This window comes from Lagenorhynchus albirostris, chromosome 9 (assembly GCF_949774975.1).
Source record: "Lagenorhynchus albirostris chromosome 9, mLagAlb1.1, whole genome shotgun sequence".
Classification (NCBI taxonomy): Eukaryota; Metazoa; Chordata; class Mammalia; order Artiodactyla; family Delphinidae; genus Lagenorhynchus; species Lagenorhynchus albirostris.
Genome location: NC_083103.1, coordinates 104,982,145 through 104,995,977, shown reverse-complemented (window position 1 = coordinate 104,995,977; position 13,833 = coordinate 104,982,145). Strand labels below are relative to the sequence as shown.

At 47.8% G+C, this 13,833-nt stretch overlaps 1 protein-coding gene across 14 annotated transcripts in view; it reads left to right on the top strand.

Moving 5' to 3' along the window:
- The first annotated feature begins 301 nt into the window (after positions 1 to 301).
- SNX19 (sorting nexin 19) overlaps positions 302 to 13,833 on the top strand; it is a 48,158-nt gene continuing 34,626 nt past the window's right edge. For all 14 annotated transcript variants that reach the window (XM_060160800.1, XM_060160799.1, XM_060160797.1 and 11 more), the window contains exons 1-8: positions 302 to 2,428; positions 4,231 to 4,369; positions 5,493 to 5,593; positions 5,699 to 5,818; positions 8,035 to 8,165; positions 9,367 to 9,463; positions 9,940 to 10,120; positions 12,795 to 12,924. In XM_060160800.1, the coding sequence (XP_060016783.1) occupies positions 716 to 2,428; positions 4,231 to 4,369; positions 5,493 to 5,593; positions 5,699 to 5,818; positions 8,035 to 8,165; positions 9,367 to 9,463; positions 9,940 to 10,120; positions 12,795 to 12,924 (2,612 nt within the window). In that variant the 5' untranslated portion in view covers positions 302 to 715. The remainder of the gene's footprint in view (positions 2,429 to 4,230; positions 4,370 to 5,492; positions 5,594 to 5,698; positions 5,819 to 8,034; positions 8,166 to 9,366; positions 9,464 to 9,939; positions 10,121 to 12,794; positions 12,925 to 13,833) is intronic.

Sequence of the window (13,833 nt, the reverse complement as noted above, 5' to 3'; positions counted from 1 at the left end):
GAGATTAAAGTAATTGGACTACTGAGTTTGCTTAAACGGTACCCGGTGTTTGCAAACTTTATTTAATCCCTGGAGCGGGAAGTGAGTCTCGGAGGGTCCTTACCTGCAAGCCTGCTCGCAGGTCCCCATCTCTAGGAAGTGGGCGCACGCTTGGCTGGCTCGCGCTGTGCGGTCACGGAGGCTCCTCACCACCAGGGGGAGCCGGGCCGCGCCGGGCCGCGCCGGGCCGCACCGGGCCGCGGGGCGCGCGGCGCTCTCCCGACATGCCTCGCTCCCGCCGACCCGGAAGCGGTCGCCGGTGCCGGGCCGGACGGCCGCTTAGACAAGAGCCGGGCTGCGGAGCGCAGGTGCCCGGCGGTTCCAGCCCGGCGAGGGACCCTGTGAGGCCGTGGAGGAGACGCCGCTAAGTTCACTGCAGGTGGGACTCAGCGGGGCGGGGCGCAGCGCGAGCCGTTCCCGGGCGCCCCGGTCCTCGGCGTCCGTGAGTGTTCTGTGGGCCCACGGCCCTGCCCACCCTCTGAGGCCGCGGGCCGCCGCCCTGGCACCATGAAGGCCGGAGGGTTTTCCTCGAGGGCCGCGCCCCGGCCGGAGGGGGCTGCGGAGAGGCCGAGCCGCCGAGCCACCCCTGTCGCCGGGCCCTGCCTGTAGGACGTCGGGGCCCGCCGCCCGGCTCTCGTGTCCGCGCCGCAGTAGGCGCCCCATCGCCGGCTCTGACATGGAGGAGGGGGCAGCTGGTCCGGGGAGCCTCCTCCCGCCCGCCATGAAGGCAGAGACCGCGACCGCGGCGCAGGAGCCCCCGGCCGGGCCCAGCCTCAGTCACCTGCTGAGTAGCCGCAAGCTGGTAGCCCTGGGGGCCGTGCTCGGCTGGCTTCTGGTCATCCACCTCCTGGTCAACGTGTGGCTCCTGTGCCTTCTGTCTGCGCTGCTGCTGGTGCTGGGAGGATGGCTGGGCGCCGACGCCATCGTGGGGCCTTCGGGTCGGCTGCACCTGGAGCGCTTCATCCCCATGGCTGTCTGCCCCCCAAACCCCGAGGCCGAGAGGCAGCTGGAGCAGGAGATCGACCGCACCATCCGGATGGTCATGCGGGACTTCGTGTCGTCCTGGTATCGCACGGTGAGCCAGGAGCCTGCCTTCGAGGAGGAAATGGAGGCAGCCATGCGAGGGTTGGTCCAGGAGCTCCGGAAGAGGATGGCCAGGGTGGACAGCCATGCTCTTGCCCAGAGGGTTCTCACTCTCTGTGGTTGTCACTTGCAGAGCTATCTTCAGGCAAAGGAGGCCACGACGGGGAAGCAGAGTGGCACAGCTGAGCCCTCCCAGCTCTGGGAGGCTTACTGCCAGGCCACCGCCCCACATCCTGCAGTACAGAGTCCCAGGGCTGAGGTCGCCTACACACGTGGCATTGTGAACGTGTTGCTTCAAGGCCTAGTGCCAAAGCCCCACTTGGAGACCCGGACCGGCCGCCATGTAGTGGTGGAACTCATTACTTGCAATGTCATGTTACCACTGATCAGCAAGCTCTCAGATCCGGACTGGATCCACCTTGTGCTAGTGGGCATCTTTTCCAAGGCCAGAACTGGCCCAGCAGGAGTGGATAAACCACTCTGCCCAGCCAGTGCCCTGGAACAGCCCTCAGTGCCCACATCTCTGCCACTGATTGTGGAGGTCCAGAGTCTAGCAGATGCGGGAGCCCCTTCTCCAGCCCCAGTGCTCCTAAACTATAGTGAGCCTTCACACCCCTCCCCAGAAGTCGAAGAAGGCCATGAAGCACTGGAGGGAGATTTGGGGGGAGTGCTAGAAGAGAGAGAAGTAGGAAACAACTCTTCTCACTTCCTGCAGCCTCTGTTCTTGTCCGAAGACGCAGAGCTGGAGTCTCCGTTGTCTGAACTGGGCAAAGAAACCATCATGCTCGTGAACCCAGGCACCTTCCTCTCTGCCAGGGTTCAGGACTCCCTGTGTGCCCTAGGGGGTTCCCAGGCTCTGGAGTCTAAGGATGAAGAGGGATCTGAAGGAATTGAAGGGGCAGAAGCTGAGGAGGGTCCAGGAACAGAAACAGAGACTGGCCTGCTTGTCTCCATGCTGAATTCCTGCCCAGAGATCCAGATTGACACAGCAGACAAGGACGTAGAGCAGGGAGATGTCACCTCTCTTACAACTTTGCTGGCCAGTCCAGAAAGGATGTGTCCCCCACGACCCTCGTGCTTAGAGAAAGATCTCACCAATGGTGTGAGCTCCCTAGATCCTAGTCTCCCACAGGTACTGCTCTCCTCCTCTCCACCTGGTCCCCTCAGCTCAGCCACCTTCAGCTTTGAGCCCCTGAGCAGTCCAGATGGCCCCGTTATCATCCAGAACCTTCGTATTACCGGCACCATTACTGCTCGAGAGCACAGCGGCACCGGATTCCACCCATACACGCTCTACACGGTGAAGGTAACAGGGTTAGAACTGTGGTTGTCCACTCTAGTCTGGGAATGAGTCGGAAAGCAGAGTCAGTGAAGCTAGTGTTTTGAGAGGGAGAGGCTACTCTTACTTAGTTTGCTATGGTTAATTCAGCCAGCATCTGTATGTGAATGGTCTGAAGCTCATTTGTGAAGCAGAGTAGGCCTCTGTCTGATACCCTCACAAACAATCCTAGAATCTTGTATACTGAGAGTCATATTTTTCAGTGGTTCCCAATGGATACAGTCTTGTCCAGAGATTCTTTCCAAACTTCTTCCCTGCTAATTTCTTTCTTTTTTTAAGTACGGGTATCTTTCATACTTTTTGTTTTAGGAAGGAAGGTTATTTACCTACATATACATCGAAAGGTAGCAAGTTCTTCATTCCTAGAGATGTTTAAGAGCAGTAGTAGGAACTGCTTGGCAGAAATGATATGAAGGGGGTTCATGGATCAGGTGGCTGGTTCGATTAAAGCAGCAGTTCCCTAAAGCTGGTCTGGGGATAAGCTGCCTCCAAGTCAACTGGAGAGTTGTATTTTTAAAAAATACGAATCTTGGGGCCCATTCTTGGGAAATTCTCATTCAGAATCCGTCAGCGCCTATCAGAATCCGTATTCTGACAGCAGAGTTTGTAGCCCAAGTGATTTTGAGGTGCAGCCAAGCTTGGGACCGTGTCAGTATCAAATAGTGTCCCTCAAGGAGCAGACTGTTCCACAGAGAGCATCATAACTCCCAGGTGCTCCAAGTCTGAGCGCTCTAACCTGAATTCCACCTGCATGTCTTACCTAGACCCTTCCTTCTCAGTACTGGTCTCAGGGACTACTTTGCTCATTTCAGCTCATAAGGAATACCTCTCTCTGCCTCTAGAAAAATTTTAAACACCAGCCTCAAGTCCCACCAACACGGAGATTGCTTCTTCCATCACTTGCCACAGTATAATACCTTAACCAAACAATAACAGTAACCTACTCTTAATGAGAACAAGCACATATATTGTTCTTGCACAGAATTTATTATATCTTAACTACTCTGTCAAAAAGTCTCCCCCTGTAGGTATGAAGTTGCAGCTTTCATGCTGTTCAGGGTGCTCGCTCTGGGGGAACTTTCAGCACCGTTGTCATTTCCCACATACCAGCTCTCCAAGCCTATGAAGGCAGCAGACTCTGACCCCTTAAAACATCTCTAGTCTCCACATGACTTCTCATCATACAGATGACCTGTGCTCGGGAAGAAAAATTCAGCGTCACTCCCAAGAATGATAATTAGTTTGCCCAAAGCAAAACAAAAACACATGTTCCTTTAATGCATTCCAGGCAAACAAATGATTTTTGTTCATCAGCTGTTTTGGATTATTTTTTCTTCCCCCAACTAATACAGATAATCACTGCTTGTGTGTAATGACAAGATGGTTATCCCCTTATAACATCCAACCCCATAATTAGGGATGAAAGAGGCAGTGTCATTTTTATCAGTGTTGTACCTTCTTTTTTATCCTGTGTCTTTGGGATTTGAAAAGAGTTATAAGTAAAGAGAGTGTTTGCAGGGAGAGCTTTGAGATGGAAGAAGGAGTGGAGGGCAGTAAAACTCATTTTTCACTTCCTAGGCCACGTCTGTTGGGAAATGCATGTCGTTCCGTAATTCACTCAGTTTGAGTTACTCATTACAACTTAGAGCAACAGTCAGATCTAATACGTTCAGGAACAGAATAGGAGCATCTTGCTCCCTTTACCCCTACTCTACTCTTATTGTGTGGCCAGTAAGCTGATGCAGTAAACAAATTTGTTCACCCGGCAGTATGAGACCGCCCTTGACTGCGAGAGCAGCAGTGGCCTGCAGCAGCTGGCCTACCACACCGTGAACCGCCGTTACCGAGAGTTCCTGAATCTGCAGACCCGTCTGGAGGAGAAATCCGATCTACGAAAGTTCATCAAAAGTCAGGAGTTACCCCAGCCCCAGAATGCCCGCTTGCTGTTCACATCCAGCCACCCTGATCTGAGAGGCTGGAGGCCTGTTGGTTTGTGGGGAGGGTGGAGGGGGAGAGTGCAGCCTCAGGGATCCTGTGCTCCCCCAGGTTGCTTTTGGGTATTTTGGGTTTTAGTGCTGGACGGTGCTAATGACATTCTTTCCGAGGTGCTTCTTTGCCACCAAATGCTTTGTTCTGGGGCCCCATCTAGTTTAAGCTTAGGAAGGAAACTTCCACAGTCCACCTGTGCCTGTGAGGTAGTGTGAGGTGTTAAATTAACTTTTCCAAATTCATAGGTCGATTGCGCTTAGATATTAAAATATCATCTAGAAATCCTTGCCAGCTTTCCTTTAACAACAGGCTTTTTGGTGTGCTGTTTGGTACTTGTGAGGCACAGGAACAATAAGAAAACATAAAATTTTACTCGAAAAATAAGCTAGTAAGCAGCTACTTTGTTTTTTAAAAAAATGCCAGCGATCACTCAAACATTTTAATAAGTTTTGGCATAAATTGTGTATTTCAGTTGCACATTTTCTTTCTTAATAACAATAATTGATACCGAGAATATATGCCCAGTTCTCTACTAAGCACTTTATACTTATTAGCTCTTTTAGTTCTCATAACAGTCTTATAAAATAGATACTATCATTATCCCCATTTTACAGAAAAGAAACAAAGAAAGATTAAGCAAGTTGCCTAAGGTCATTATTATAGTAGGGCTTGGAGCCAAAATTTAAACTTCCGGGCCCTTATTCATAACCACTATAGTGTTTGGCCTCTTATACCTTAATATTATCATTAATAAGGAAAGTAGGTTGTCTGTATTATATCCCTGGGGTATATTTGGAACTCCTGAAGTAAAAAAAATCCGAAGGAGGGGAGCACCCGGGGAGGGACTCTGAAGGGATGAGCCCCAGGCCTTGGGACCCAGCCCCCTCGCCAGCCTCGGGCCGCCTCTCAGCTCCAGCTGGCAGGTGAGGGAACACAAATCCCCGGGAAATGCATTCAACAATTCTATTTCCTTTACACACAGGACGCTTTTTATATGGCTCATAATGAATGTTAATGAATTAACTTCGGGTTTTTTTTAAAGATGTGAAGGGTCCTAAGAAGCTCTTTCCAGATCTTCCATTTGGAAACATGGATAGTGACAGAGTGGAAGCCCGCAAGAGCCTCTTGGAATCATTCCTGAAGGTCAGCACCCTCTGCTCTCGTTCCAGCCACCAGGCAGACACCCAAGCCAAGGTGGAGAGAGCTGGGGACCAGAATTTCTCTTTGAAGTCCTTGTGTCTCTTGCAGCAACTCTGTGCCATTCCTGAGATCGCTAACAGTGAGGAGATGCAGGAGTTCCTTGCTCTGAACACAGATGCTCGTATTGCCTTTGTCAAGAAACCGTTCATGGTCTCCAGAATAGACAAGGTACGAGCGGGGCCGCTGTGCTCAACCTTAGTTTCTCGTCAGTGTGGAGGCGGGGGCGGGAGACGCAGCGCCCAGCAGTAAGTGGAACACGCACTGGGATTTTCAAGACCTGTTGCCAGTATTGGTTAGGTCGTCTACTTGCCGGACGACAGTGAACAGCTAATGAGGATACGATACCCCGCCACAGTCGGTGTACACACGTCTCCCAGGGATGTCATGGCGTTGCGATTCCAGGGGAGGGATGTAAGGGTGCTTCTGCATCTCCACAGATAGGTGGGGCAGCAGGGTCTCTCCCGGAGACGAAGGTCATTCCCAGGGTCGGTCACTCAGGAAAGAGCCCTAAGACAGGACACCGAGCTGGACTTAGGTTTGTGTAGTGATTCTCTGCTGGAGAACAGAGTGTGAGAGAACTGTACCTTCTTCGAGATGGTAACTCAGAACCTTTGGAGACGGTAGGAGAAGGACATTTGAGCACCACACTGGAGACTGTGAGCAGAGGTTGCCAACTGATTTTAGCACCTCCAGGGCAGAAGGCTGAGGTTTCTGCTTATCAAAAAGTGCGTATGTTTTAAGAGGTTAGAAAACACTGACTTTTGTGGCAGAAGAGGCCTCTCCCTCTTCTCATCTAGACTTCAGGGGATAAAGTGATACAGTGGAACTTCATGTGGTGGGAGTTAGGAGACATTCACTGCTGTGAGGAAAAAACTGCAAATCAGAAAGGAATAGACGAGGTAAAATCCCCAGAGTTCCCTGCAGGTGTGTTCCTCCATGCTGACGTGTTCCTTCATTGATTTTTTCAACATCTGCCCCCTGCATGCCTACTTAAAGCCACGTACTGTATGCGTTGCTGATGATACAGGAGTGAACGAGACAGATATGCACCCTCACCACAGACTACCGTCCTGTGAGCCGAGAGAGCGAGTTGTATTTTCTCAGCTACGTTATCCGCATTCATGCAGTTCTCTGTGTTCTTGCCCTGTGTTGCTGTCCCCCGGTCTTTACTGTGGTCCTGCTTGACCATTTCAGCCTTGCCTCGGCTGTGCTGGCTGTGCTCGTGGAGGACTAGCACAGAAGAAAGTTAAGCAGGTGCTGTGCTGCTCTGAGCCAGCAGTGTTCATTAATGAGCCAGAGGCACCAAAGGAAAAGTAAACGTCTCTTTCCATTTGGATATTTTAGGGTTTCATTTGTTTGTTCTTTTTTCTTTTTAGCAAATGTCTGTATGTCATTTTCCCATTCTGAGAAATAGAAATAATTTTTACTCTTCAGTGAGGATTGTTTCATTTCGTCCTTATGAGTAGAGAAGTTTGTATCAATTCCAGATTCCTTAACTTTAACCTGAGTGGTTTTTGTTATTCTTTCTCTAGTTAAAGAAGAGAAATTGTTCGAATTAACTGAAAAAACAGATTTTTTACTCTGTGTGAATTGCTCTCAGCATTTTTATATCACATATGTTTCTAGAGGGTATTTCTTAATCTTTATCACTCTTTCTTTTCTCCATATATTCCTGTCTGTATTCCTTCCACTTAGTCACATCTTGGTGAAAGTATTATCAGTTTGGAAATGAAAAATCATTCTTCTGTATGAGGACTTCCCTGGTGGGTCAGTGGTTGAGAATCCACCTGCCATTGCAGGGACACAGGTTCCAGCCCTGGTCTGGGAAGATCCCACATGCCGGGGAGCAACTAATCCCGTGTGCCACACTACTGAGCCTCTGCTCTAGAGCCCGCGAGCCACAACTACTGAACCCTCGTGCTGCAACTGCTGAAGCCTGCATGCCTAGAGCCCGTGCTCTGCGACAAGAGAAGCCACCACAATGAGAAGCCCGCGCACCACAACGAAGAGTAGCCCCTGCTTGCCGCAACTAGAGAAAGCCCACACGCAGCAACAAAGACCCAACGTGGCAAAAAAAAAAAAATTCTTCTGTATGAAAAGAAAAAAATTGAAAATGAAAAGTATTTCACCAGCCTGTAGAACTTCCAGATTATTATTTATCCCATTGTTTTGGCTTCTTTTCCCATGACATTGTTTGTCTTAACTCTGTGAGGAAGAAGATTTTTATGGCCAGAGAGAAAAGGGGAGAGAGTTTCCACTAAGTCATTAGCTAGTGTCTGTGTGGATAGCTAAGGCTCTGCTAGATAGGCCAGCCGTCTACTTGTCCTGGGTGCTGAAAGCACCTTTGTGGTTTCTGTCTGACCCTGCATCTCTGACCCCTGCAGGTGGTGGTGAGCGCTATCGTGGACACCTTGAAGACAGCATTTCCTCGCTCTGAGCCCCAGAGCCCCACAGAGGAGCTGAGTGAGGCCGAGACAGAAAGCAAGTCCCAGCCAGAAGGCAAGAAGGCTACCAAGTGAGAAACCATTCCCAGTTCTCAGGTTGATCCCCAGTTTTCAGCCAAAGCCCATTCCCACACTTAGGCCCTAGAAGAGAGGAGATGGGTCATACCTACCAATTTTTATACAAAGCCAGACCACAGACTGAGCCTGAGATCCTGCACAGGCACACTTGCTGAACGTTTGTCTTGTCATGAGAACCCAGGGCCCCAACTGACCAGAGAATTTTGATTAGAAGGAAAATTCTGGAATATGGATATTCTCCTTTTTTATTCCCCTGGAAAATTGAGATGTTTCTTTCCCTTTAAGAATTAAGGCTTATGACTGATCTCTGTCATCGTTTCTGGAAATCTTGGCTCAGAAGTTGAGTGTACTAGCAGTAAACAGAAATGGGCTAGAATGGACACCTACAGGGCCGATTTTAGTCACTGGCTATTGCTGCTACTCTCTCCTGCACTAGGGCCCCAGGTGCTCTCTGGCAGCACTCAGAGCCAGCACGTGGAAAGGAAGGGCACCACACTTTCCTTCCTGGACACTTCGTATCTGTATCTGGGCCATTACGAAGGGAGAGAGAGAATGGGGGATGGGGGGTTATAGAATGTGTGTGTGTCTGTCTGTCTGTCATGTGTCATGTTTCATGGGCCAGCAATAACACTCACAATTCTTAGCCTTTTTTTTTTTACTGGGCCCATTTTTGAAGGGTAACCTGTGCTTAAGGGTGCCTGTGCTTATAAGAACGCTGTTCCTTGAAACATTGAGGTTAGCACTTGTGGTTCTTTCCCTGGTTTTATTTGGAACACAAGGGGAATAGTGGATGTGCAAAAAGATGTGAACAACAAGGACAACCTTGGTCCGTGCCACTTGTCTGTTTAATCTTCAACAAATGTTTAATGAGTGCATAGTATGTGCTAGCCACTCTTCTAGCCTATGGGAATACAACCGTGACAGACTGGTCCTTATTTTACATTAGCAAAAGTCCTTTCACAAATGCAGGGTAGGCATAGCTTAGTGCAAGTGTTGCACTGTATATTAAGAATTGCAAGAATATATATTGTTTGGGGGTTTTCAGGGCTAGGTCTCTCTGACCCTGAACCATAGTAAGCTCCTAAGAATAAGTATGGGTGTTCTTGTCTTGAGGTATTAATACCTGTCAGCCCTTTTGTATGGGGATCAAGACCATGAATTACATACTGTTTCTGCTCTTCGTTTCTGTACCAGGTCCAGACTGAGGTTTTCATCCAGTAAAATTGCTCCAGCACTGAATATAACTGAGACACACGAGAAGATTCTCTATTGTCTCCGGGAAGGCAGTGTGGTAAGAAGTCCCTGGAGAATTCTTGGACTTAATAGCTGGGATGTTGCATCTGCAGTTATAGGCAGCTGAGACAGTCTCCAAAATCAGAAAGGACTTAGGTGCCTTCCTAAAGGACTTAACCAACATCTGGGTCTCTGATTTTTATTCTAGGAGTATTTTCTCAGTGGTTTGGAATTCCTACCAGTTCTGGGTTGGCAGGTTGGCTTCTCAAGAGTTGTGGGCTTGGAATAATGGATGAGAGAATGAGAAAGCCAGTTCCTGGAAGAAAACCCAAAGTTTTTGTGGCAAGTGAGACTACAGAGGCATGGTTTTCCTTGCAATTTAGGTTAAAAAAAAAAAAAACTTAGGTGGTCACAGAGTCAGTGGGTCCTCTACTTATGACACTTGCAGGGAAGGAACAGAGGAACCACAAGTGCTGCAGTTGGCCTGATGCTTTCTGCATTCTTCATGTGACATGCCACTGGCTCTTTCTTCAGGAGTCAGAGATCCTCTCCATGTCTGGGATGGAATCCTTTATTGAAAAGCAGACAAAGTTGCTAGAAACGCAGCCAGCAGAAGCCCCAGGAAAAGATTCTGAACAAATCTCCAAGGGATGTGTGGATGACTGCGTGTCAGGTGCAGCCGTGCCAGCCCAAGACCTCAGCAACAGTGATCCAGGTAAGTGGCAGAGAAGGGAGCCAGGGTACAGTCCACCTGGGACCTGGGACTGTTGGGATTCATTGCTTCAGTTTCTCATCTGTTCAGCTAAGCAAGCCAGGTGTTAAACACTAATGTTTGAGGTACTCTGCTGGGATACGGAGAGGAATACGACACAGTCCCAGAGCTGAGTCGAGCAGAGGAGCGTGGCTCGTAAACGGGGAGTTCCAGCAAGATAAGATCTACGGTTATAATACCATCATTATTTATTTTTGGCATGCTTTGGCATATCTTTGGGCGACTCCCTTAATTTAGAAATTTTCTTCCCTTGATGTCTGTGGTGCCACTTCCCTGGTTCTCCTTCTGCCCCTCTTGTGGCCCTGCCTCAGTCCCCTTTGCTGGCTCCTCAGCCTTCCAGAGCTTTCTTTTTGGCTCTCTGTTCTTACTCTGCACATTCCTGGGTGATCTCATCTGTTGGTTGGTTTCAGCCCTAACACATATGCTGGTGATGCCTCAATACTGGAGGTGTATTTCCAACTGCATACTGGAAGTCCACACGTAGATGTACTATAGGGCAGCTGAAATACAGCATTCACAGAATGGAATTTATCTTTTCCCCTGGATCTGTTCCTTCTGGTTTACTTACTGCTGTGGCAAATGACACCACCAAGTTACCCAAGGTAGAGCAGAGAGGAAGAGGTGAGGACACCACTCTCGCCTCGTAAGCATATGAGGCAGGGCAGGTTTACTTCCCAGCAGTGCAGATGTTTTCTACAGAGGAAAAATTGGGAGCCCTGGATATTAGTAGGTTTGCAGAACTAGAACTTTTTATAAGAAGAAAGTTTTTCAAATCCCCCAAAACAAAGGCTCCCGCTGAAAATAAAAGATCACAAAATCTTGGGTTCAGAAAAGGAAAAAGGACTGATTTCACCATTGTTTCTCAGGTGCCCACAGTCACCTGACCTCTGCTCTACAGACCTCAGCTTAACTCTGTGAAAAATGGAGTTTACAACCCCATCTCTGTTCACAGAGCTTACATCTCGCTGGTTAAGTAAATGAAGTGTTATGACAGCAGAATCATCAGAGAGCTCTAAGAAATTATAAATAAGATGGGATGGGTAAAATAATATAATTCTAGCCAAAATCAAGTCTTTAGGGCTCCGCTGGTGGCGCAGTGGTTGAGAGTCCGCCTGCCGATGCAGGGGACACGGGTTCGTGCCCCGGTCTGGGATGATCCCATATGCCGCGGAGCGGCTGGGCCCGTGAGCCATGGCCACTGAGCCTGCGCGTCTGGAGCCTGTGCTCCGCGAAGGGAGAGGCTGCAACAGTGAGAGGCCCGCGTACCGCCAAAAAAAAAAAAAAAAAAATCAAGTCTTTAAATTTTGAACGTTATATCTCTAAAGGGATAATTTATGCCTGAGCCCTTCTGCCAGCCCTGAGAGACTCAACATGCTCACGTGGTAGATAATTTACCACTTTTATCAAGAGGACCCGGTGCCTTGTTTTCTTTCGCTTATTTTTTACTGCTATGACTAATTGTCACCACGTGATGGCAGCTCTGGGTAAATGCTAAACCTGAGAAAATGATAGAATTGAAGAGGGTGAATAAGGAATGCTATTTTCCAAGGAACTGAATATCCCATTTTGAGCAAATGACTAGAAAGCAGACACATCAGCTCCCATGCCCCCTTGAAATACAATACAGAAAAAAGAAAATATATACTGGATGGAATTAAGAAGAAAGTAAGGTTCAGTTCTAGCAGATTTATCCAAATTTGAAATCATTCATGTTCTAAAGAACCCTTAAGCAAGGAATGCTGGGGCAAGCTGGTGCAGAGAATACCCTTTGGTCCTAGGCTAATAAAATGATTGTTGGTGATTAATTATAACATTAATCACAGCTGTAGCTGTGGTTATAGCTGAGGTTTATTCAGGAACAGTATGTATTTCTGGGGCAGTTTCCTGTGAAGCAAATCAGAAGTGACATGGGACCCCATGAACAGGGTTAGGGAACAGCGCTTGCATCCATAAAATACATCTATTTAAGAGAGTTCAGCTCAGCATGGGTATGAGCGTATTTGTGGTCCTTCCAGTCCTTGAAACAGGAAAGAAATGAGTAATTGTCATAGCATTTTACCAAAGGTATAGTGTTTTTCCTACAACCACATATTATCTCAAAACGGAACTGAAGTCTCCTGGATCCTAACCCGTCAGCTCTGTGTAATGGAGATGCTTTCAAAGCAACTTTTTTTTTACAGAAAAGTGAATCCCAGATCTGCTCACAACATTTCCTTGCTACTTTGTGGAGGCTGGTGGAATACAAGGATGGAAGGGAGTGGACCTTGCCGGTTCCCGTTAGTCACCAGTTGTGAGCACTTCCTTGGAACAAAATGTATTCAGCTTCCTGGGGGAAGTACAAAAGAAACAGAAGCTAGGGAGGCAAAATAATTATATGCAAAATCTTTTTAAAGATAAACAATACTTACTAAGTGACTAAGGAACATAAAAGAATTGTAAAGAAATACAGAGCCTGTTACTGAATTTGGTAGAAATGAAGTAAACATCTCTAGAAAACAGATAGATTACAAAAATTTAAGACGACTGATATAAAGATGGAGAAGACCCAGTGCCCTGAAATGTGTTCCTCAAGTATGGGTCTCTTCTGAGTTACTCTTGATGCCTTTTCATTCCCCAGGAACAGAGACAGAGTTGGCTGACACAGCCCTGGATCTGCTTCTCTTGCTGCTGATGGAACAGTGGAGATGGCTATGTACGGAGAACGTGCAGAAAGTTATTCATCTCATCTTTGGGACCCTGATTCAGAGGTAGGACTGCTTCACATTAGAGTCTCAGGTTGGACAGGGGTTGGATGTGATGCCCAATTCTCCACTAGAAAGGGAAAGTATAGAGTCCAGGAAACCTGTGGCCATAAGAGAAGATAAAATCTCTGTTCTAGGGGTACAGGGATGAAGAGTGCCTGGAGAGTATCACCTTGTTGTCTAAAGTGTGAATGGGTCTGCTTCTGTAAGACTTCTGGCATCATCCACTGAATGACAGGCACTACCTGTGATCTCAGATACTTCAGCTGAACTCTTCCTCCTCTAGGATCAGTTCTCCACCCAGTTTTATCCCCGGGCCCTATACCTTCCACCTTGTTACAGTGGATGTGTCTCTTAACTAACAGTGTATAGTCACTGTGACGATAAGCAACAGGAAAGACAAGGAGAAAACTGGTCAGTGCTCAAAATAAAGATTATTTTCTCCGGGAGGGGTGTACATATTCACTACTGAAGAAGCACTTACTGACACAGGATGGTAAGGAATAGAAAGATACTTGGATTTAAAACTTACATTTTATAATTCAGGCTTTGTTATCCCAACACCACTTGAATCTCCTGAAAGATTTGTACATAGATGGAGTTTTTAGCTACTGACTACCTAACCATGAAACTGATGCAAGCTTTGCTGAACTGAAGGCCAGAGACACTGTCTCTGAACCAGACAGACGCAATAGCGCTTGAGCTTTGGCCACTGTTGCGTGAGACATCCTGGCAGATCCCAGAGTAAGAAGAAGCCAAATCCTGAACTCTTCTGTTAGCATGTGGCTCATGCTAATAGGCCACTCAAAAAATAAAAATAAAAACTTAAGAATTATGTATCTATCCTGCAACAAGTAGGAAATCCATTAACAACAAGCAGTTAAATTGCCCCTTCCACACTTAAAGTTACATAGG